We start from the raw sequence: 22,695 nt of genomic DNA on the forward strand, positions 1-22,695 counted from the left end.
GGGGCCTGAGAGGAGAGGGGATGGGAAAGACAGAGAGAAGGCAGAGAAGTTCCAGGAAATGTTGGGTTTGAGCCCCGCTTTGCTTCTGCTACTAGTGTTGAGTAAACCAAAACATGAACTCATTGTGGTTCAATGTGCAGGATAAATTGCATCACAGCAAATGCCAGAGAACATAATATGCATGTTCTGCACTCATCCTGGGATTTCCTTGGCAATCATTACCACGGACCTGCTGTGTACTTTCATGCACAGGCTCCCGTAATCCCACAACAGTCCTCTGGCTGAGGTATTGTCCTTGCCCTTCTTTGAAGAAGAGGAAATGGAGGCACAGCGAGGGGTCACAAGCCTTGCCCAGGATCTCCTTGTCTGGAAATGGCTCAGGGCCAGAACGGTGTGCAGCACAACCTGCACAGCCAAGCCACCCAGCTGGAAGTTGGCATTTCTCTGCTGAGATTTGGAATACAGTCTCCCAAAGTAGAGAGCTCCTGGGGCAGGTTCTTACCCAATGCTGAAGTCCTACCCTTGGTCAGCCTACACTGCTGGCGGGTGCCCAGGATGACACATCAGCATGGTGAAGCTACTGCCCCTGGCCAGTACCAAACATGACCTTTAAACTGACCCAACAATGGAAGTACAGCAAGTGTGGGTTTCTGAATGAACAGAACTAAGCGCTGTCTTCAGCACTTCTGTTACCTTCTCTGAACTCAGTTGCCATGAGTGTGCACCTGCGCTCAGATGCCTGAGAGTGAACCTGTGTGTTTCGCAGTTTCACTGATGTCCCAAGGTCAGCTGGGGGCCTTTTGGACTGATGTTGGGCCTTGCAGTTTACACTGGGGCAACTTACACCCCTCAGGTGCCCAACTCCACAATTCTCAAGAGATCCTTTGGCCTCTGGCAGTATTTTGCTAGGGTAGCTGAGCGTGCAGGTGTGCTTGGGCTTTCTTCCTATAGCTCATCACGAGCTCAGAGACCAGCAGGACAGCACCTGTGTCCAAAGAGCGCTGCAGCTAGGCAGCGTCCTAGCTACTGTCTCATCCTAGCAGCCTGGTGTTTGCCTCAGAGGGCCGCAGTGGCCTTCCAGGTGAGGCAGGCTCCCACTGCACTGAATAAAGAGGTGGGACCCAAAAGCCCTCCCTGGGTCTGGATCCTGGTCCCAAAAGGCAAGCCTATGTCCTGTCTTTAGGGCAAGATCACCAGGCTGCAGGTGGCAGGGTGCTGTGCATGAATGGCACTGTGGAGATGGGTGTGTGTGTGAGTGTGTGTGTGAGAGTGTGTGAGTGTGAGTGTGTGTGTGTGTGTAGACATGCCTTCTCTTTCTTTTACCCACCCCCCACCCACCACCACTGGAGTAGAAAGGCTCCTGAGCAAACACCCGCTCCCTTCCCCCAATTTTGATTTCTGACAGCACAGGAATTTCATTCTGTCCTCAGTGACCTGAGCCCTGGGACGTGGAGGGGAGGCCAGCTCAGAAAGTGAGGTGACAGGGCAGATGCTCTAAAAAGGTCACCAAGCCCGCCCCTCCTCCGGTCCTCGGCTCCCTCCCCCAGTGGCGGCTGGGTCAGGGAGAGGTTCTTGGGGGTCTTCTGTCGGGGGTGCGGCAGCCTGGACGCTCGCGGGACAATCCCAGACCTGACCCTGCCGCTGACAGACCTTGGTAAGTCACAGCGGTCCCTCTGATCCCAGTGCCTCAGAGAGCCGCCCAGAATCACTCGCTCAGGCGCGGGACAGGGAGACTCCCCCGCGGCGCCGAGCCTGGGCGCCAGGTCCCTCCCGCAGGTCGCCTAGGGAGCGGGGCCTCGCGCCACACCTGTCCGCTCCTCCGGGAGGCCCCGGCGCCGCTACTGCCGGCCCCTCGGCGCGGAGCCCTGTGTCCGCCGCCGCTTTGATCCCGGGGGCCCGGCTGGATAAAAGTCCCGGGCGGCTCTGCGCCAGCGCCAGAGGGGGAACGCAGCCGAGTCGGGCGCACCAGCCGGGCCGCGCAGCGCGAGCAACGCCGAGGAGCCGGGGCCGCGGGGCCGCCCGCGCTGGCCGCGGTGAGCGCAGGGCTCGGGGCCGTTCGGGATACGGGTTTTAGGGCCAGGGTGCGAGTCGCCCGCGGCTGCTCTGGGGCTGGACGGGGGCGGAGGAGCGCCGCAGCTCCAGGTGCGCGCCCCAGTCCGTCGGGCCGAGCAGCGGAGCCGCGGGGAGAGCGCCCCCCGACGCGGAAAGGCCTGGCTCCTCCCCGCCCCCAGCCGCTCCCAGGGCGGGGGCAGCGGCGCCGGGCTGGCCGCGGTGAATGGAGCCACTGGGGCCGCCCGGCCGCGCTGCCCCCCACGGAGCTGGGCCGGGAGCGCCTCCCGCGGCCGCGACGGGGTAGTCCAGGCCCCTCCGTCAGGCTTGCGGTTTGGGAAGAAAAGGCGATGCCTCCGCCAAGAAAAGAGCGAGCGCGGCCCCCTCCCCCTCCACCGAGCCCGGGCGGCGGCGGCGGCGGCACATCTAAGGCGCGGGCACCCGGGCCGCCGCAGCCCCCGCGAACTACGCCCAGCTCGGCCCCCGCTGCCTATTGGCGCGGGCCAGAGCCAGCGCACCCAGACCCTGAGCTGCGCGCGGCCGGCTGAGCGCGGAGCTTCAGCTGCCGAGGCCGACGGCGCCGGAACCCAGAGCCTCGACGCCCAGAGCCCACGCCGCCTCGGCCAGGCCCGGCGCGCGGGACCGAGGACCAGCTAGCAGACGCGGCCGGCGCCCCGTGGCCCAGGCGCATTGGGCCCGGCGCCCCCCTCCCCCCAAGCCACTGCTGCCTCAGGACCGTCCGCTTCTCTGCAGGTGGCCGCGGGCCGGAGTGGCGTGGCCATGGGCCGAAGGGTGTGCGTGCTGCTGCTACTGGGCCTGCTGCACTGGGCCGGGGGCGGCGAGGGCAGGAAGACCTGGCGGCGCCGCGGCCAGCAGCCTCCTCTGCCGCCGCCCCCGCCGCCTCCCCCGCAGCGAGCCGAGGCGGCGCCGGCCGCGGGACAACCAGTGGAGAGCTTCCCGCTGGACTTCACGGCCGTGGAGGGCAACATGGACAGCTTCATGGCTCAGGTCAAGAGCCTGGCCCAGTCCCTGTACCCCTGCTCGGCGCAACAGCTCAACGAGGACCTACGCCTGCATCTCCTGCTGAACACATCGGTGACCTGCAACGACGGCAGCCCAGCTGGGTAAGGCCCGCGCCGGCCAGGACCCCGGGAGGCTCGTCCGAACGCCCTGCCTTCCTAGCCCGTCGTCCCCGCCGAGTTCCAGCCGCTTCATCACCCGTGGCACCCGCAGCTACACCTCCCTGCCCCTGCGAGGGCTCAGAGACTCTGTGCTGGACCCCTACAGTCTGTGGCAGTTCTCAATTCTCACCCCCAGAGGAAAGGGCTCCCGTCGGGTGCCCAGCGGTGCTGGCCCTGCGGAGGACCTGGCTTGGTGCCTCCCTCGCGGGGGAGGGGGTGATTGGCAGCATTTGAAGGCCTGGTCCCCGGCCCAGCGCGGGCACTGACCCCTGGGCCACAGTGCACAGCCCCTTTGCCCGCGTCCTTGGGCGGGGATGGGGGAGTAAGGTAGACTGGAAACAACCTGAGAGTAGCCCTGGCACCAGCAAGAAGAGGCAACACTGGCTACCTCCCCCCACCCGCGCCCCTAGCAACTTGATTTTGTACAGGCAGGAATTCCATCGTTAGCTAGAGGGGCTAGGAGGGGGGCACAGGTGGGATAGAAAAACCCCAGGTGCGGCATGGTCACACTCCAGGCGGCAAAGGAAAGATGTGATGCTGGGGATGAGGAAGGGATTGGGAGTGCCCCTGAGCTTGGTGCGTGGACGTTAGGCTGGGACTTGGTGAGAAAACTGCGACACCGCCGCGGTGGCGCCCCCCCCCCAGCCTGGCGCGTCCCGTGCCTCCACCCACGCCCAGACGTCTAGCGAGAGCACTCCCCACTCTCCCAGTGCCACTGTGTGCCCCAGAGCGACCCCCCCCCCCAGCAGGCGGCGAGGTTACAACGGGTCCCGCACCGGGCGGTCCATGGGGATTTTCCACCGACCACACAGCCCTCGCAGGCGGTGCCGTCCCCGCGAGCGCCATCTCCCGGGACTGCTGCGTGGCTCGCGGGGCTGGTGCACTCTGCGTGGGTCTGGCCGCTGGCGCCCCCATGCGGCTATCGTGCGCACAGAACGACAGGTGGAAGCCTGGCGTCGGAGGCGAATTACTGTAGCTTCCAAAGCCCCAGCTGACTACCTGCTCCGCGCGTTCTTCCCTGCAGTTACTACCTAAAGGAGTCCAAGGGCAGCCGGCGGTGGCTACTCTTTCTGGAAGGTGCGTTCTAGGGAACCAGGAGGGGGAGGGCTGGAGTCCCCTAGATACATGGGCTAGACCTTGGCGACTGTGTCTGCAGGCGGCTGGTACTGCTTTAACCGGGAGAACTGCAACACCAGATATGACACCATGCGTCGCCTTATGAGCTCCAAAGACTGGCCGCACACGAGGACAGGTCAGCAGTGGGGGGCCTGCTAGCAGGGAGCCTTGAGATGGGGAATAGCCTCAGGGCAGTAAGCTCTCAAAATGAGGTCCTGCAGAAAAGGATCTCTTCACCTGGGACATGCCCCTAGCAGCACTCTGAGCTCCCGGAGGCCAGCAAGCACTCTGTCTTACCTTGGTTACCATGCTACAAGTAACTTTCCAGTGCTCATGGTGGTCACCCATCACCACCCCCGACCAGGGTTGAAGCACCTGGTGTAGAGTGGGAAGGCCAAGGGTTGCATCCAGTGTCACAGCCTGGCTGGGCATCGTGACCTCTGTGACCTCCCGCAGTAACTAAGCCCGCCCATCCCCCACTTCCCTGGCACCCTTGGCTCAGGCCAGAAGTATCACCTGCCTCCCTTGCCAGGGCCAAGCAGGAGCCCCTGTCCCCCACACCCTCCTGCAGTCTCCATCTTTGCACAGCCCCTCCCACAAGAAGGAAAGCTCCACTGCCTGTCTGTCTCCAGGAACCGGGATCCTGTCTTCTCAGCCGGAGGAGAATCCCCACTGGTGGAATGCCAACATGGTGTAAGAGCACAGGGGTGTCTTGGGGGGGGTCTTCCCTGGAGGGTCCTGTCCTGAAGGGTTCTTCCTGGTAGGTGTGGTCCTTGGGGGGTACTGCTGGGGAGGGGTCCTGTCCTGGTGGTCTTTCCTGGGGACTTGGCAGCAGAGCAGACTCACAGGTTCCTGTTTCAGCTTCATCCCCTACTGCTCCAGTGACGTTTGGAGTGGGGCGTCTTCCAAGTCTGAGAAGAGTGAGTCTCTGGTTTCCAAGCCCCTTCCTTGTGACCAGGCAGGATGGTGGGCTTCTGGGGAAGGGCAGACTTTCAGCCTTCCCAAACTCCTTGACACCTGTCCTCAGGTGCCAGCTTATCTGTGGCTGGCCTGGCCCCTGAGGTGTCCTCACTCCTGAGTGTTCCCTGGGGAGGGGCCCCCAGAAGGTCCTCTTGCACCTGACCCACCTCCCTCCAGTCTACCCCCACCCCAGGGACACCCCAGGACCTTCCTCATGCTGGCCTGGGTGGAGGTCTTTCTTTCTGCCCAGGCCCTGCCTGAAGCCACCCCTCCTGCACGCAGACGAGTATGCCTTCATGGGCGCCCTCATCATCCAGGAGGTGGTGCGTGAGCTCCTGGGCCAAGGGCTGAGCGGGGCCAAGGTGCTGCTGCTGGCCGGGAGCAGGTGGGCAGGACAGGGCTGGGTGGGGAGGCGGCGGTAGCCCCTGGGGCAAGCTGGGATGGGAGTGTGGGTGGGACGGAGAGGAGGAGGCCCAGGCAGAGCTGGGGTGGGGGGCAAGGTCCAGTCCCTGCTAGCTCCAGCCTTGCGAGGCCTTGATGGGGAGTGATGGGGTTGAGGCTGCAACCAGAACATGGACCACCAGGGGTGTCCTGGAGGTTAAGCCTCCAAGGAGCTCAGGCTGCAGACCCAGGCAGTTGGTCAGGGGTCTGCTGTAGACAGCTGCCTCTTCGCTAGGGCTCACAGGTACAAGGGCTCCCTGCTGCTGTCCAGTCTCAATCCTGTCCGGTAGCACCGTGTGTATGTGGAGTGAGTGAAAGGGCCAGAGGCAACGTAGTTTATCTTTATTTCCAGACAAAGAAATTGAGGCAGAGAAGGTGAGGGAGGGAAGGACGAGGGAAGAGCTCGGTGCTGAGCAGGAGTAGAGGCCTCTGCTGCCAGCCTGGGGCTCTATCAGTCCCCTGCCTTGGGCCCTCAAGAGGCCCACGGGTTTTACATGTGAGCAGGCAATGCATCCACTGTCCAGATGCATCCTTGGGAGGCAGCAAGAGCCCCGTCCTTCCTCAGGGCCCAGGTCGGGGCTGAGCAGGCCCTGGTCTGGGTGTTGGGTGCCACTCCCCAGCCAGCTGGCCTCATGTCTGGCCTTCCCTGCAGTGCTGGGGGCACTGGGGTGCTGTTGAACGTGGACCGTGTGGCCGAGCAGCTGGAGGACCTGGGTTACCCGGCCATCCAAGTGCGAGGCCTGGCTGACTCAGGCTGGTTCCTGGACAACAAGCAGTACCGCCGCACGGACTGCATTGACACCATCACCTGCGCCCCCACAGAGGCCATCCGTCGTGGGATCAGGTGACCTGGGAGGGAGGGGCCCGGCCCCATGCTTGGGAACCTGTCCATGCAAAGGGCTTGGGACAGGGTGGCATCTCTGAGGGAGGAGCTCCTGGGGAGAGAGGACCCACAGCAGCCTGACCTACAGCTGTGGCTCCAGGTACTGGAACGGCATGGTTCCGGAGCGCTGTCGGCGCCAGTTCAAGGAGGGGGAAGAGTGGAACTGCTTCTTTGGCTACAAAGTTTACCCAACTCTGCGCTGTGAGTGGCTGGCCTGAAAGGGTTACGGGGAAGCAATGGGAAGTAAAACCCAGCCTGGTCCAGCCTCTGAGCTGCTGGGTGGAGAGACCCCTGTCCTGGCCCATGCAGGTCAAATCCATGCCAGGCGATCAGTCACTCCTGTTTGTCTGCAGCTCTCCTGGTTTTAGCACTGAAATCCCCAGACCCAGGCAAACCAGGATGGTTGGTGACCCTGTCTACACCACTGCTTGGGGATAAGCTTTAGAACTGAATCCCTCGGCTGTGCCCTGAGTTGCATGGCCTCAGGTAGGCCCCACACTCTGAGGACTAGTGGGGTCCCATGCAAAAGACTTACTCACCAAACTTTGGTCAAATTAGAGTCCCTGAGACTCAGGCCAAGAGCAATTTCTTCCTTCCTTCCTTCCTTCCTTCCATCAGGGATCAAACACCCAGGGATGCTTTACCACTGAGTTACTTTCCTAGCCCTTTTTATTTATTTTGGAGACAGGGTCTTGCTAAGCTACTTAGCACCTTTCTAAATTGCTGAGGCTGGTCAATCCTTCAGCATCAGTCTCCTGAGTCCCTGGGATCACAGGTGGGCACCACTATGCCCAGCAGCAAGGGCAGACTTTAAAGAAGGAAAAGTGTGGTGTCATTCAGTAGTAGAGGCTCTGGGTTCTGTCCCCAGAACTGTAAAAAAGGAAAAGGGAGGACACACTGGTAGGGAGAACCTGGCCGGCCAGCTGGCCTCTGAGCCTGTCAGAGAACTGGCCAGGACCTCAGCACAAGGCCAGCCCTCTGAGCCAGGTGCCCTCCCAGGCCCAGTGTTCGTGGTGCAGTGGCTGTTTGACGAGGCCCAGCTGACCGTGGACAACGTGCACCTCACGGGGCAGCCAGTGCAGGAGGGGCAGTGGCTGTACATCCAGAACCTGGGCCGCGAGCTGCGCAGCACACTCAAGGACGTGCCGTGAGTGTGCTGGGGACCCGCTCGCGCTCGGCAGCCCCCCCAGTCCTCAGTAAGCCACCCAATTCAAAAACAGGTCTAAAGTGGCAGGAGAGTCATCTGTCAGGGACAGCCTGCTGCTGCCTGGCAGGCCCCAGAGGGGGAGGTAGACTCTGAGCAAGATTTGTCGGCAGAGGTCAGGGTTAGCAGGGCATGCTGTCAGGAGGGGACAAGACCTGGGCAGAGGAACAGCTGCCTGGCCACAGACAGGAGGACTGGTCCCCAGCCAGAAGATGGGGTGCAGGGAAACAGGGTGGAGCACGGGGGCTTGCGGCACAGGGTGGTGGGGCTGGGGGCCACAGGGCTCAGGCTGCTGTCTCCTCCCCCAGGGCCAGCTTTGCTCCTGCCTGCCTCTCTCACGAGATCATCATCCGCAGGTCAGTGTCCCTGGGCCCCGGGGCCCCTTGGTCTGCAGTACTAATTTCAAACACCACAGGCTCCCTTGTCCTGCAAACACCTGGCCTGCACTTGTCCCCCCTCAAGCCCCCCACCCCTGCCTCTACTTACTAAAGGGCCTTTTGGGGTTGTCAGAGACATTCATTGTGTGGCTGGCTGTGAGGCCAGGATTACACAGGCCCCTCCACAGTGGTGGCAATGCCCCTCCTCCATGACTCCCACCCGGATTTCTGTCTGCAGTCACTGGACAGATGTCCAGGTGAAGGGGACCTCACTGCCTCGGGCACTGCACTGCTGGGACAGAAGCCTCCATGACAGCCACAAGGCCAGCAAAGCCTCCCTGAAAGGCTGCCCCGTCCACCTCGTGGACAGCTGCCCTTGGCCTCACTGCAACCCCTCATGTCCCACCATCCGGGACCAGTTCACGGGGCAGGAGATGAACGTGGCCCAGTTCCTCATGCATATGGGCTTCGATGTGCAGACCGTGGCCCAGCAGCAGGGACTGGAGCCCAGCAAGCTGCTGGGGATGCTGAGCAGTGGAAGCTAGGGGAGCCTCCTGGAGAAGGGGCCAGCACCCAGGGGCCAGGCCAGCCCTGCCCAGGGCCACCTCTTGGTGACTGGCAGGCCCTCCGCCTCTCCCAGGACCAGCCAGGACTCAGCCACACCCACTTGGGTGTGGATGCCCTGCACCCAGCTCCTCTCCCATGGCCCTCAGGAAGCCCATCCAGAGGGCAGCCTGGAGACCTTTCCCATACCCACTGGCCTCCTCCCAGCCCCAGCCCCAGCCCCAGCCCCAGCCCCCAGCCCCGAGCCTGTGGTGGGGAGGGGAGCAGAAGCGAAGCACTGGATCCCTCACCCAGCAGCCCAGACGGCGTCCAGCCACCCCAGCTGATCATGTCCTTTTGTATTATTTTATAAAGTGACTTTTTTATTACTTTAATATTTTTAAGAAGGAAAATAAGCAAGAAATATATGATGAATGATATTGTTTTGTAACATATTTTTTTAAATATTGAAAAAAAAAAAAAAGAAAATGAAAGAAGCTCACGCTTCGACCTGGTTATTTGAAGGGTGGCTCTACTCAACTCGCACCTTAAGGGCACAAGGGGCTGGGAAGGGCTTGGGGGTCACAACCACTGACCCCTTCTTGTGTGCTCAGTGGCCCCCACTCCACCTCAGTCTTGTTCCACCCCTGAGGAGTCTCTGTTCATTCAGCAAATCCCGACTCTCTGACATTGACAACGATGGCTCACAGGTTTTCCATATTTTTTTTTTAATTGGAATAAAGTCCAGTAATGCCACCCCTGGCCCACGCGGGCAGCTGACCTTCAGGTCACTCTGTGAATCTGCAGGGACACTAAACAAAACACAGACACACTTTACTTTACACAAGCTTCAGGGCGGCTTCTCCACTCTCGGCCTCAGGCCCCCCAAGAGGGAGAGCAAGAGAAAGTCCAGAGAGGCTGGCGAGAGAGAGCGAGCACGTTCGGAAGTGAGTGTTTATTGGGGGGACTCTAGTTCTTAGAAAGTTTCATCCAAAAAAGGTCAGAAGGGGCAGGGTTACCAGGGTCAGATGAGTGTAACTCGACCCTGAGGATGATACCTACACCTGAAGACGTGCCTTTACCGGAGCTCAGACAACGCCCAAGTCACCACAAATGTAGTGCCTGGACAGAGCTTCTTGCTCCAGGACTGGAAGATGTGGGTCATTCAGAGTGGCTCCTCACACAGTAAGAAAATAACATCAGCCAGGCACGGGGGCACATGCCTGTAATCCAGTGACTTGGGAGGCTGAGGCAAGAGGATCCCAAGTTTGAGGCCCGCTTAGGCAACTTAAAAAACCCTGTCTCAAAAGGACTAGGGCGGGGGGTGCGGCTCAGTGATACAGTGTTCCTGAGTTCAATCCCCAGTACAAAAATAAATCAGTAGCATGAGCTTTTTCACAGTGACGATGGCATCAGCACCTTCAGTGTTGTGCAAGGCCAGCTTTGTCTAGTTTGAAAACATACCACTGCAGAAGTACCATTCCCTACCCAGCTAACATTTTCTGAGAAGTTTCTGCATTTTTATTTATTTATTACTATGTCACTCAGTCATATAGCTAAAAATTTGAAAGGTACAAAACTGTGAGGGTGAAGTCGCCCCCTCCCCACCTTGCTTCACTTCCAAGAGCAAATACGTGCATTTTCTGTTCCGGCTGTTTCCACCCCTCACTATCTTGGACACAAGGACAGCTTCAGATGGGAGATGTTCCTGGTCCTACAACAGGCTTTGTGTCTCACACACTCACTGGGTGCAAAGGACATGTGTGGACAGCTTTGTGTCTACATTGCTTAGTGTGGGGGCAAGCAGTCACTTACGTTAACCACAGAAGCAGGATTGTTGGGACATAGGCAGAGAAGAGAGATTTTTTTATTTCTGTTTTGGCCCTGGGGACTGAACTTGGACTTGAACACCAAGCTACACTCCAGCCTGTTTTTGTTTTATTTATAGATAGGGCCTAAGTTGCTGAGGCTGGCTTTGAATGCATGATCCTCCTGCCTCAGCCTCCCGAGCTGCTGGGATTACAGGTGTGGGCCACTGCACTTGCCTAGGGAGGAGAGTTTTTTTGTTTGTTTGTTTGTTGGGTTTTATGTGGTGCTAAGGATGGAACCCAGCGCGTTAAGCCACGGAGCCACGACCCAGCCCTAGGGAGGGGTTTTGATGGTGCCACAGTTGGTGGTAGCAACACTGACCTTGGGCCTCATGGGCTGAATTCCTGAGCAAAGCCATCTATGTGAATCCAGGTGACAGTGCTCCTACTTCCTGCCGGGCGGGTTCTATCCTAAGCTCTAGAGAGGCCCTGAGACAGCTCAACCTGAGCTCTGTATCTGGCTCCCAACCACACACATCAGGAACCTACAGCTCCATTCCAAAAGTGGGGACAGCCATGTGGACCCTGACTTTCTTAGGGGTCTAACATGCCAACAACTCAAGGCAACCCTGACTCTGAGAAGCACTGAGTAGGACCACAGCTGCTAGTGTTGCCCTGGCAGATGTAGCCCTGCTAAGTCCGGCCAAAGCACACTGAGGCCTTGCCCTGACCCATGTGGGCCTTTCGTCACCAAAGTCCACTTCCTCAGGTCTCCTCCGTGGGCCACCCTACATGGCTTCCTGCAGAAATCCATGGAGTCCCAGCAGCCAAAGGAGACAGCACAGTAGGTTTGCAGAGACCCTAGGCTGGGGATGGGAGAACACACACCCAGGGGTAGCTGTGAGCCTGGGAGAGCAGCCTTGTCCTCAGGCCTCCTGGGTGGGCTTTGGACCGCTCTCTCCATGAAGGAGGCTGGGCAGTAGAGGAGGCTGGGGCGACCCGTGGGGCTGGGGTGCCACCTTGGCTGGGGAGACGTTCAGAAGGTGGGGCCTGCCATGCTGCTGTCAGAGCTGGGTTGGGTCATGGGAGGTGCTGCCTGTCTGTGCAGAGAGGGAGGTAGGCAGCAGCTTCGGCACAATTAGAGGGTGCGTTGTTCCTGCTGCGGGGACCCAACGGCATCAGAGACAGCTCTGTGTGTCTGGGCACAGCAGACACATTGAACACGACACTGTGGGTCAGGCCCAGAGGGATTTTCCCAGATGACTAAACCCTTTCTCTGCACGACTGTGGTGAACAAGGAATACGTCAGGCTCACCTTGGACTGGTGGTGAGTCTGTGCTGGACTTTCCTGCCAGGACCAGAGACACAAGGAACCTCAGCCTGCAAGGACCGAGGGCGCTGCCAAGAGCCACCCCTCGAAACCCACCCTGTTCACTGAAGCCACCCGTGGCACAGGGCCCCTCTGCACTCACCGCTCAGCCTTTCTAGACATGCTGGGGTCTCACACTTTCTGTAGGAGCAGCAACGCTCAGGACAGGCACCCACACCTGGGCCTCTCCTCTCCACCAGGAATGGCCAGAGTCGCACCTTCACTGTTCAGGAGCCTGACAGTGGGATCTGAGCTCCACGTCGACATCCGTGACACATTTCAGCCCCACACTGAACCCAAAGAGCCAACAGGGCTGGGGTGCCAGTGGTCAAGGACTCGCCGGGCGTGAGCAAGGGCCGGGGTTTGGCCACCAGCACAGGAAAAAAAAAAAAAAAGAATAGAAAAGTAAAGCTCTTGGGGTGGGGTTGTGGCTCAGTGGTAGAGCGCCACCTAGCACGTGCAAGGCTCCGGGTTCCATCCTCAGCACCACATAAAAATAAATAAGTAAAAATAAAGGTGTGTGTTCAACTGCCACTGAAAAATGAACTTTTGTTTTTTAAAGTAAAGCTCTTGAAGGACAGAGCTGGGTTTCTGCTTTTGTTTCTTCCTTTCTTCTTTCTTTCCCTGGGGACCAAACCTGGGCACTTTACCAGTGAGTTACCGCCCCCGACCTTTAAAAAAAAAAAAAATTGTAGATGGACAGCATGCCTTTATTTTATTTTATTTTATTTTTTATTTTTGTGTGGTGCTGAGAATAAAACCCAGTGTCTCACATGTGCCAGGCAAGTGCTCTGCCACTAAGTTACAACCCCAGCCCATTCCAGCCCTTGTGTGATTTTTTGAGATAGAATCCTTCTAAATTGCCCAGGGTGACCTCCAACTTGTGATCCTCCTCCTGCCTCAGCCTCCCAAGTTGCTAGGATTACAGGCTTGTGCTACCACACCCAGCTTTCCCTCTCCTCTTATATTATCCCTGCTTCCCTGAACCGAGGCCACCCAGACCTTTCGGTCCCTTTTGGTCCCCCCCACACCAGGCCTTTCTGTCTGCCACACCCTGGCACCTGCTGATCACTCTGCCTAACACTTACCTGGGCCGGCCTTCTCACTGAGCTCCTGTGGTCACCTCCTCACAGTGGCCCCACGTTCTCATCTCATCAGGAGTCTCTATGCAACACATTGCAGTCCACGATTGCCTCTTTTGTGGCCCAAGTTATGAGGACTTTTGGCTCCTTTCTCCACGTCTGTTTCTCAATGCCTAGAGCAAGGTAGGGCACTGTGCAATCACAGGGAAAGATTCACTTAGTGAAAATGTTAATTAGAATGAGAGAAAAGAATAATATATTGCTGGGTGGTATGATCCCAGAGACTTGGGAGGCCAAGGCAGGAAGTTCACAAGTTCAAGGCCACCCTGGGCAACTTAGCAAGAGTCTGTCTCAAAATAAAATTTAAAAAAAAAGGGCTGGGATTGTGGCTCAGCATAGAGTGCGGGCAGGACCCGGGTTTGATCCTTAGCACCACAGAAAAATACAGGCCTTGTGTTGTGTCCATCTACACCTAAAAAATAAATATTAAAATAAATAAAATCAAAACAGCTGGGGATGTGCCTCAGTATTAGAGCATTTGGGTTCAATCCTCAGGACCACAAAATAAAATAGTTCTAAAAAAAGAAACTCTGAGTATAGTGGCACATGCCTGTATTCCCAGCCACTCAGGAGGCTGAGGCAGGAGGATCACAAGTTCCAGTCCAGCCTAGCAACTTAGCAACACCCTGATTCAAAAATTTAAAAAATGGACTGGGGATGTGGCTCAGTGGTAAAGCGGCCCTGGGTTGAATGTTGAATTCCTGGCACAAAGGAAAAATAGAAGGAGAATGAGAAGAAAGAAAGAAACTTAAATTTTTGTAACAGAAAATTTTGGGTCTGGGGTTATAGTTCAGTGGCAGAGCGCTTGCCTGGCGTGTGTGAGGTACTGGGTTTGATCCTCAGCATTGCATAAAAATAAACAAAACAAAGTCATTCTGTCCATCTACAAGTACAAAAAACGATTTTTAAAGCACAAATTTTGTAAAGGCAAGTTTTTTTTTTTATTCATACAAGAATATGCATTAGCTTTTAAGTTTTAAAGCATGACAATTTTTTATAGTTGACAATTTTTAAAACTAGTCTTCTTTATAGTAGTTTAGAAAGTATCTGATTTATTTTGGAAAAAAAAATTATAAAGTCCAAAGAACAAGCAGAGGCGCCGAGAACTGTCTCATTTCACAACTAAACACTCAGGGTCACTCCAGGTGAACTGGGCTGCACCACATAACCACACAGAGACAGAGAGACCTTTTTCTTTGGGTCCTGTGACAGCTCCTCTGACCCTAGGGTCCCTGGAAAGACAGAGAGAGAGAGAGAGAGAGAGAGAGAGAGAGAGAGAGAGAACGTGCTGAACCCTTTTATTGGGGAGAGGCCATTCAATGAGGCAAGGGGTCAGGTTGCGGGGGCTGAGTCTAGCTTCCTGACGTCTGCTGTCAGCAGGTTGACTGACATCTAGGAAGGCCGTGCCCATCTCAGGAGCTGTGCGGGGGTCATGGCAGAGCGAGGCCTGCCCAAACAGAGGGGCCACATGGGTTCGGCCCACCCTGTGTGCCCAGTGCCCAGAGTCCACGCACTCAGCCCACGGCTGGCTCGCCACATCCACATTCCCATCTCTCGGGGCCAAGGGGCGCTTGTTCCTGTGTGGCAGCTCCCGACAGCGTATTCCCTCTTAGAAGTCGCTGCAGGGGACATTTTGGGGGCTCGCCCAGCCCCTCCCTGTCTCTGAGGCCTACCTACCCACAGGGCCTCCTGTTGGAACAGTGAACGGTGCCACCCACACAGTGCCTGTGCGGGCTCCTCCCACGACCCCCTCAGGCCTGTCCTCTCTCGTCTGCACTGTGACCCTAGGGCGCCTGTCAGCCCGCACTGTGGCACTGAGGTCAGGGCACCCCACACACTGCTGAGCCTCTGGGTGGCCTGCAGCTCCCTTGCTGCGGAAACTTTTCCCTTCGCTTCCACCCCTGAGGAGCAGGCGATGCAGGCTCGGAGCCGCTGCTGCTGTGAGTCCAGGCAGATCGTGGCTGGCTGACTGCTGGGGCCTGGTGTCTGGGATTTGAGGCACAGCCCGTGTGTGGAGCTGCTCTGGGTTTTCCGGGCCAGCCTTGGGTCAGCTGCCCAGTCTGCTTCCCAGCCCAGGGTGCTGAGCAAGTCGGTGGGTAACAGGATCAAGGGGTGAGGACCAGGGGCTTCCACACTAGAGACAGAAGCCCCACTGTGGTGGGCACAGTCCTGGCAGCAGAGCACATAGCACTTTTGTTCAGACAGGGATCTCCCTATATGAGCCTGCTGGCCTCAACTCCAGGGCCAAAGCCATCCTTCTGCCTTAGACTCCCACCAAGCTAGGTGCTGCATGAGGGTCTCAGGGGTCAGCCTTGGGAAGGTGGCTGGGAGCCCAGTGGCTAGAAGAGGAGGTAGATTCTGTTTCCCATCTCTTCTCACACAGCCCCTGAAGGCCTGTCTTCTGAGAAGGAGCTGATAATAAGAAGGGGAGACAGCAACCAGGGCTGGGGCGGTGGCTGTGCCTACACCCTGTCCTCTGCTCCTCTGGACACTTCATTTCTCATCTTTATGTGAAAACATGGAGGCTTGACCCCCACCCACAGGCAGGAAGGGGTGGGGGAACATGGTGGCAGGAGGGAGCCCAGCCTCACCCAGCCTAGGGGTCACTTGTGCATAGCCATCACCTTGGCAGGGTGGGTCAGGAAAAGCCACACCCTGAGGTAGACACCGAGGCTGGCTGGCCCACCAACCCAGGTGCTTCCCAAGGTCTTGGGGAGAGCCGCTGTGGGACAGAGGGTGGGGTGGTGGCTGGAAGCCAGGGCTAAACAGCCTCAGCATCCGCGTGTGCAGAAGGGTGATAAGGAGACCTCTTCGGGTGGCACCGCCCTCCCCAGACTCCAGCCCATGGGGCCTTCTGGCATCTGACAGGCCCAGGACTCCCCATCCCCTCTTCCTCCCTAGCCCAGTGCAGCCCCTGGAGGACACAGCCTTCTCCTGGCCGGGGCCCTGCAGGCTGAGGTGGGCCTGGAGGGGGCTGGCAGGGAGCCCGCCCACGGCTCTGGGGCTGCAGGCAGTCACAGCTGCTGACTCTGGGACTGCTATGGTGGCTCCCAGGGTCACTTTCACTCAGAACTCAGAGTCCGCTGGTCACTCTGAGGTGCCCAGCAGGGCTCCCAGGATGGTCTTTCCTTGGTTGAGACCTCTGTTGCCCATTTGTGCAGGCCAGCCTGATGCCCCTGGGGACACCATAGGCCCTGGCAGTGCTGAAGCTAGGTTTCCCTGAAGTGCCCAGGGCTTCAGGTGCCACAGCCAGCTGCTCATGGGTGGCAGATGTGGGCGGACAGAGTAGAGGCCAAGGGTAGGAGCAGAGGGATTGGCTCTGGGGTTGGACCTAAGGGGTGGTGACACCAGGAAGGTTGAGATGGCCTGGCAGCTTAAGAGGCTGAGGCAGGAGGATCTTGAGTCCAAAGCCAGCTTCAGGGGCTGGGGATGTGGCTCAAGCAGTAGCGCGCTCACCTGGCATGCGTGCGGCCCGGGTTCGATCCTCAGCACCACATACAAACAAAGATGTTGTGTCTGCCGAAAACTAAAAAAAATTAATAAATATTAAAAAAATTCTCTGTGTCTCTTTCTCTTTAAAAAAAAAAATAACAAAGCCGGCTTCAGCAACTTAGCGAGGCCTTAAACAACTCAGCAAGACCCTGTGTCCAAAAAAAATATTTTTAAAAGGGCTGTGGCTGTGGCTCAGTGGTCGAGCACCCCTGGTTTCAATCCCCAGAACCAAAAAAGTAAATAAATAAATAAGAAGGTTGGGATCATCAGTAACCACCGGACCAATGTGGTGCCAGCCTCTCAGCGGTGAAGAGATCTGAGGTCGGACACTTGCTGCTTCTTTGGCAAAACTGAGATGAAGAGATGGGCTGTGGGGATCAGCTCTGTGGTCCCTGCACACACAGTGGCTGGTGCCAGACGCTACAGCACGCACCTGTCATCCCAGGAGGTGTTTCTTCGTATTGCAGGAACTCCTGTGGAAGGGTCCCGGGGGACACCCTGGAGCGGAGGAGCCCTTGAGAAGCATCAACAGACACCAAGACCCCCGGGGAAGGCCGCATAAAAGGGATCAAGCGGACACCTAAGTGGGGGCCCCAACCAGACGGCTGACCTTCACAGGCTCTGGGTGAACTGTCACATGAGATGTCCCCTGCCGGGTTTTTCTGCCACAAGCATTCAGCTTGGAGCCCAACCAGGAGGAAACAGGCAGACAGCACTCGTTCTGAAGGCCAGTCTGTGACAGCCCTGAAAAGGTCAGTGCGACGACACCCAAAGAAGGACGGCTCCAGAGTAAAGAGTGGTGAAGGCCGGGATGGCCACCCCGGGGCATCCCCCGGTCAGATCTGTATTCCAAGGACAGGTGGGGACGTGTATCTGGACATCATGGCTATGTCATGCTTCTCTAGGAAAATGGCCTTGCTCTGAGGAGCCACTATGGAAGTGTCTAGGGCCACACTGTCACATCTAGAACTAGAGCTGATTGATTAACTAACTAATGGAGGTGCAGACAGGGCACACCATGACCAGTTCCTGGGCGTGCGCACACACCAAGAAAATCCTTGACTCTGGGGGAAGGAGGCACTGTGTTGGTCACACTCTTGCAACTCTTCCCCAGATCTGAAGTTTTTCTGACTACAAGTTGAGGGAACATCTATGAAGATACACCAGACATTCTAGTGTGTGTGTGGTGTGTGTGCGTGTGCGTGTGCGTGTGCATGTGTGTGTTGCTGGGAATTGAACCCAGGGCCTTGTGCATGTGAAGCAAGCACTCCACCAACTGAGCTATATCCCTGGTCCTTTTTTTAGTATTTTTTTTTAGTTGTAGATGGACACAATACCTTTATATCATTTGTTTATTTTTATGTGGTGCCTTGGATCAAATCCAGTGCCTCACACATGCTAGTCAAGTGCTCTACCACTGAGCCACAACCCAGCCCTGGACATTCTTTGTGTGTGTGTGTGTGCTCTTCACTGAGCCACCTCCCCAGGGCCGACACCATGACATTTTAACAGGGGTTTGATCCAGTGGAATTTTAGGTGATGCTTCCTTCTTTCTCTTTTCTTTACTGACTGGGTCTGAGCATCTACTAGCTTTACAATCAGAATTTGCTTACTATTTCAGAAACATTTCATATTGCATTAAAATTTCAGCATGGAGTTGGACTTACAGTTCAGTGAGAGGGTGCGTGATCCTAGCATGTACAAGGTGCTGAAGTCAATCCACAGCACCAAAAACAAACACATAAAACTTAATTTAAAAATGGAGGGCATGGGGCTGAGGCTGTGGCTCAGCTGTAGAGTGCTCGCCGAGCACATGCGATCCTCAGCACCACATAAAAGTAAATAAATAAAATAAAGGTATTGTGTCCATCTACTACTGAAAAATACATATTTTTAAAAAAATGGAGGGCGTGGGCTGGGCTGGGGCTCAGTGGTGGAGCACTTGCCGAGCATGTGTGAGGCCCTGGGTTCAGCACCGCATATAAATACATAAAATAAAGGTCCATCAACAAATACATACAAAATAACTAAAATTAAAAAAAAATGGAGGGCTGGAGTTGTGGATCAGTGGTATAGCACTTGCCTGGTGTGTATGAGGCCCTGCCTGGATTCGATCCTCAGCATCACATATAAATATAAAAATGGAAGATCAATTGACAACTAAAAAAAAAAAAAAGGTGTGGTAGTACACACCTGTAATCTTAGCGATTCGGAGGCTGAGGCAGGAGGATCATGAGTTCAAAGCCGGCTTCAACAACTTAGTAAGGCATTTAGCAACTCAGCAAGATCCAGTGTCTAAATAAAACACATAAAAGGGCTGGGGATGTAGCTCAGTGGCAAAGTGCCCCTGAGTTCAATCCTCAGTACTTGTGGGTGTAGGGGAAGTTAGCCAGGTACAATGGTGCCCACTGGTAATCTCAGCTGCTCCAGAGGCTGAGGCAGGAGGAACACTTGAGCCCAGAAGTTTGAGGGCAACACAGCGAGATCCGGTCTCAAAATAAATAAATAAACAATAAATAACATAAAACAAGCAGTGCTCCTGTAATCCCAGCGACTCTGGAGGCCGAGGGAGGAGGACCACAATTCCCAGTCAGCCTGGGCTACTCAGCAATGTCCTGCATCAAAATGAAATGAAATAAAACAAAATAGAACAAATGGCTGGGGTCGTGGCTCTGCGGCTGAACACTGGGGTCAGTCCTTAGTAAAAACTGACTGAATAAATAGCACTAGGAATGTAGCTCAGGGGTAAAAGCCCCCGAAGTTTCAATCCCCAGCACCAAAGACAAAAAACCAAAGCAACGGTGCAGATCTATTTTCTAGGTGTTTCCATGCCTAAGAAGGACAGAGGCTATCGGAGGCCACCTCCAGATAAAAACTAAAAACCCAACCTCCCACCTCCCCAGCCCAGCACCACCAGGGCCAGGCTGGAGATCATGGCCAGAATGAGGATGGACTCTTGACAAGTGGCCTGGGGTCTCCACACTTCACTCCCCTTCCCCAGAGCTCCAGGGACAAGGACAACAGGGTTCTGAAACCCAGCAGAATTCTAGAGGCACTGTCTGGGAGGGGTGGGGTGAGTGACAAGAAGGGAGCCCCCCAGGTCCTCCCACCTCCTGTGCCCCTCCCCCAGAGCTGGCTGTGGAGGCTGCTGGGGCTGGGTGGAGGGGGAGCCCGTGCTCTCTGCATTCTCCCCACCCATCCCTGTCACTGACCGGACTGAAGGGTGCAGGTGCTCAGGCAGTCCAGGGGTTAACGTCCCAGCAGAGAATCTGCGTGGGACGAAGGGGTCAGATGCTCCTCCTGGACGTGGACAGGCACACAGGCTGCTATTCCGGGGCTCTGATGGAGGTTGTCTATTTATAGCTGCAGGGAGGGGGGCGCTCACCACTCAGGCAGCAGAGAGGCTGCCCTGCTGCAATGTCACCATCGTCACCGCTGCTGCAGGCTGCCGGCACCTGTCACTACTGCAGAGGACAGAGGGCCCCCAGGCCATCAGGAACCCCAGGGCTGTGGGGCACTGCGTGAAGCCAAGAGGTGGCTGGCCAGATGGGGAGCACCGTGGAGCCCCCCGGGGGTGCATACCTGCACCTGGGTGCTGTGACATCCCCAGTGGGCACAGCCCGGGTACTGCAGCTGGCCTTTGGCTGCACCACCTTCAGCCTGGTTGCCCACCGGGGTGGCTTTGCGGGCGTCCAGGGCACCTTCTGCGTGGCTGCCTGGGGCTTCTGCTTCGCAGTGTCACTCCTGGTGGTGGCCTGTGAGTTCACACAGCTCCACGGTTGTCTCCGCCTCTCCTGGGGCAACTTCACAGCGGCCTTCGCCATGCTGGCCACGCTGCTGTGTGCCACGGCTGCCGTCGTCTACCCACTGTACTTCACCCGGCTGGAGTGTCCACCTGAGCCTGCTGGCTGCGCAGCTAGGGACTTCCGCCTGGCGGCCAGCGTCTTTGCTGGGCTCCTCTTTCTGGCCTACGCAGCGGAGGTGGCCCTAACACGGGCCCGGCCTGGCCAGGTGGCCAGCTACATGGCCACAGTGTCAGGGCTTCTCAAGATCGTCCAGGCCTTTGTGGCCTGCATCATCTTTGGGGCACTGGTCCATGACAGCCGCTATGGGCGCTACATGGCCACCCAGTGGTGTGTGGCTGTCTATAGCTTGTGCTTCCTGGCCACAGTGGCCGTGGTGGCTCTGAGTGTGATGGGCCACACGGGGGGCCTGGGCTGCCCCTTCGACCGCCTGGTGGTGGTGTACACCTTCCTGGCTGTGCTCCTGTACCTCAGCGCCGCTGTGATCTGGCCGGTCTTCTGTTTTGATCCCAAGTACGGGGAGCCCAGGAAGCCCCCCGATTGCCCCCGCGGCAGCTGCCCCTGGGACAGCCAGCTGGTGGTAGCCATCTTCACCTACGTCAATCTGCTCCTCTACGTCATCGACCTTGCCTACTCCCAGAGGATCCGCTTCGTGCCCACCCTGTAGCCTGGCAAGTGGCCACTGGCCCACCTCCCCGCTCTGGCTGGGGGTGACAGGCATGCGTGGGTGACCCGGGTGAACAGACGTGAGGGCGAGCAGGAGGGAGTCCGAGGGCTTGGAGTAGACGCACGCAACGGGCAGAGGACGCCTGGACTTCTGGCTCCACTCTGAGGTTGGGCTGGATGGGGTCCGAGGAAGGGTGGGGGCAGAGGCCCTGAGCAGGAAGACAGGGCAGCTCTCTTCCCATCTCTTCCCGTCTCCGTCTGTTTCTAATCTCTCTCTGTCTCTGTGTTTCTCTCTCTCTCTCTCCATTTCCCAGTCCTCCCTGGGTCCAATACTGACCACTGTAATGTGGGAAACCTTGGAGCAGGTGCTGCTGTGACCCATTTTATAGATAAGGACGCGCAGGCTAAATGGACTTCAGAGGTGGACCAGCATGTCCTTCAGTGTCTGGACATGGCACTCACACTGGGTAACATGTTAGAAAGCGGACGATTTCCAGAGGTGTGGGAAGGGTCACACACAAGCCCAGGAGCACCAGAGTCAGGCCCATGGGGTCGACTGAAACCTCCTCCTCCTTTAGAAGGGGCAGTGCCCGGAACCCTGTGAAGGGAGCTCTGCTGGAAACTGCACCAGCTCACAGAGAAGGAGCCCAGAAATCAGGACCCTGCTTCACTGGCCTCTGGGGAGCCTCCCGGTGGCCACAGCCACTGGAAGCCAAGTGAGGACTGTGCTATGGCCACCCAGGGCTGCCTTCCAGAGCTCAGTGGCTGGAGATGGTGCTGGTGGCCTGGAAGGGCCTGCTGAGCTGGCAGCACCACCAGGAGCAGAGTGCCAAGGTGTTGGGTTCCCAGTGATGGAGGCCCTGCCCAATGCCCACCATGGGCTGTGACGTAGCAGCTTCTGTAGAGACTCCTGCAGGAGGCTGGCCTGGTGGGCAGTCCTGACACGGGGTAAGGGCCCGGCCCGGGGCAGTCGCTAGAACATGGAGCCTGGGCACCAGGCATCTAGCTGCCTGCTGCTCCTGACCCTCAGGGCCCACTGGCACCAACATCCTCCACGCTCCAGCCAGCTTCTCCTGCACAAGAGCCCAGCCCAGGGCAGGCCACCGGCCACCAGAGCAGGAGCACGTGTGCAGCAGCTTGTCGGTCCCTCGGCTCATGGCTGTTCCCAGGACCCTGAGCAGTAAATAAAAGGAGATTCATTTGCACCCCAGCTGTGGCTACGCCTTCTTTGCTGAGGGGCTGTGCCCAGTTACACCTCCTGGGCTCCCGGCATGCCCTGGGAGGAGGGTCTGCACTGGGGCCTGGCTGAAGGAAGACGTGGCCCTAGGAGCACCCTGGGCTCTGGAGTGCAGGGAAGGCTGGGCCTCATCTCCTGAGGAACTGGGCTCCTCCTTGGTGGGTGACAGTCCAGGAGGGCTCAGATGGGCCAGTGGGGAGAAGGAGGGTCAGCTCAGTCCCCTCCTTCCTAGAGGCCTTGGCACTCATCCCACACCTCCACCTGGGAGTCTCCGTGACTTGGGGCATGGGCAGAGGGGCTGCTGCCCTTTCTGGATAGCCCTTTCTGACAGCTTCCGAGCAGCCCCGAGGCAGGCCCCGATGGTCCTGTGGTACCACGTAAGCCCAGTGGCCTGGGCTGGCTGGCTGGAGAGGGTACCCTTGAG

The 22,695-nt window shown here is 57.5% G+C and overlaps 2 protein-coding genes and 1 long non-coding RNA gene across 3 annotated transcripts; 2 read left to right on the forward strand and 1 right to left on the reverse strand.

The window, feature by feature from the left end:
* Nucleotides 1–1,422: 1,422 nt before the first annotated feature.
* Notum (notum, palmitoleoyl-protein carboxylesterase) lies at nucleotides 1,423–9,194 on the forward strand. The gene is made up of 12 exons (XM_046463239.1): nucleotides 1,423–1,654; nucleotides 2,803–3,173; nucleotides 4,255–4,307; nucleotides 4,387–4,482; nucleotides 4,979–5,039; nucleotides 5,208–5,266; nucleotides 5,589–5,691; nucleotides 6,400–6,591; nucleotides 6,731–6,831; nucleotides 7,630–7,777; nucleotides 8,143–8,190; nucleotides 8,450–9,194. The coding sequence occupies exons 2-12, from the start codon at nucleotides 2,830–2,832 to the stop codon at nucleotides 8,754–8,756; spliced, it is 1,512 nt and encodes a 503-aa protein (XP_046319195.1). The 5' UTR covers nucleotides 1,423–1,654; nucleotides 2,803–2,829; the 3' UTR covers nucleotides 8,757–9,194.
* A 50-nt stretch (nucleotides 9,195–9,244) lies between these two features.
* LOC124105893 (uncharacterized) lies at nucleotides 9,245–20,223 on the reverse strand. The gene is made up of 5 exons (XR_009228518.1): nucleotides 19,778–20,223; nucleotides 16,530–16,599; nucleotides 13,020–14,305; nucleotides 12,035–12,221; nucleotides 9,245–11,428 (listed from the first exon to the last, which is right to left on the reverse strand). It is a non-coding gene; the product is annotated as an uncharacterized LOC124105893 (long non-coding RNA).
* Nucleotides 19,967–22,556, forward strand: Myadml2 (myeloid associated differentiation marker like 2). The gene is made up of 2 exons (XM_058585246.1): nucleotides 19,967–21,201; nucleotides 21,349–22,556. The coding sequence occupies exon 1, from the start codon at nucleotides 20,112–20,114 to the stop codon at nucleotides 21,033–21,035; it is 924 nt and encodes a 307-aa protein (XP_058441229.1). The 5' UTR covers nucleotides 19,967–20,111; the 3' UTR covers nucleotides 21,036–21,201; nucleotides 21,349–22,556.
* Nucleotides 22,557–22,695: the final 139 nt, after the last annotated feature.

The sequence above is a fragment of the Marmota monax genome, unplaced genomic scaffold (genome assembly GCF_021218885.2).
Source record: "Marmota monax isolate L192 unplaced genomic scaffold, Marmota_monax_Labrador192_F-V1.1 WCK01_AAM20220418_F8-fsc00220, whole genome shotgun sequence".
NCBI classification, from domain to species: domain Eukaryota; kingdom Metazoa; phylum Chordata; class Mammalia; order Rodentia; family Sciuridae; genus Marmota; species Marmota monax.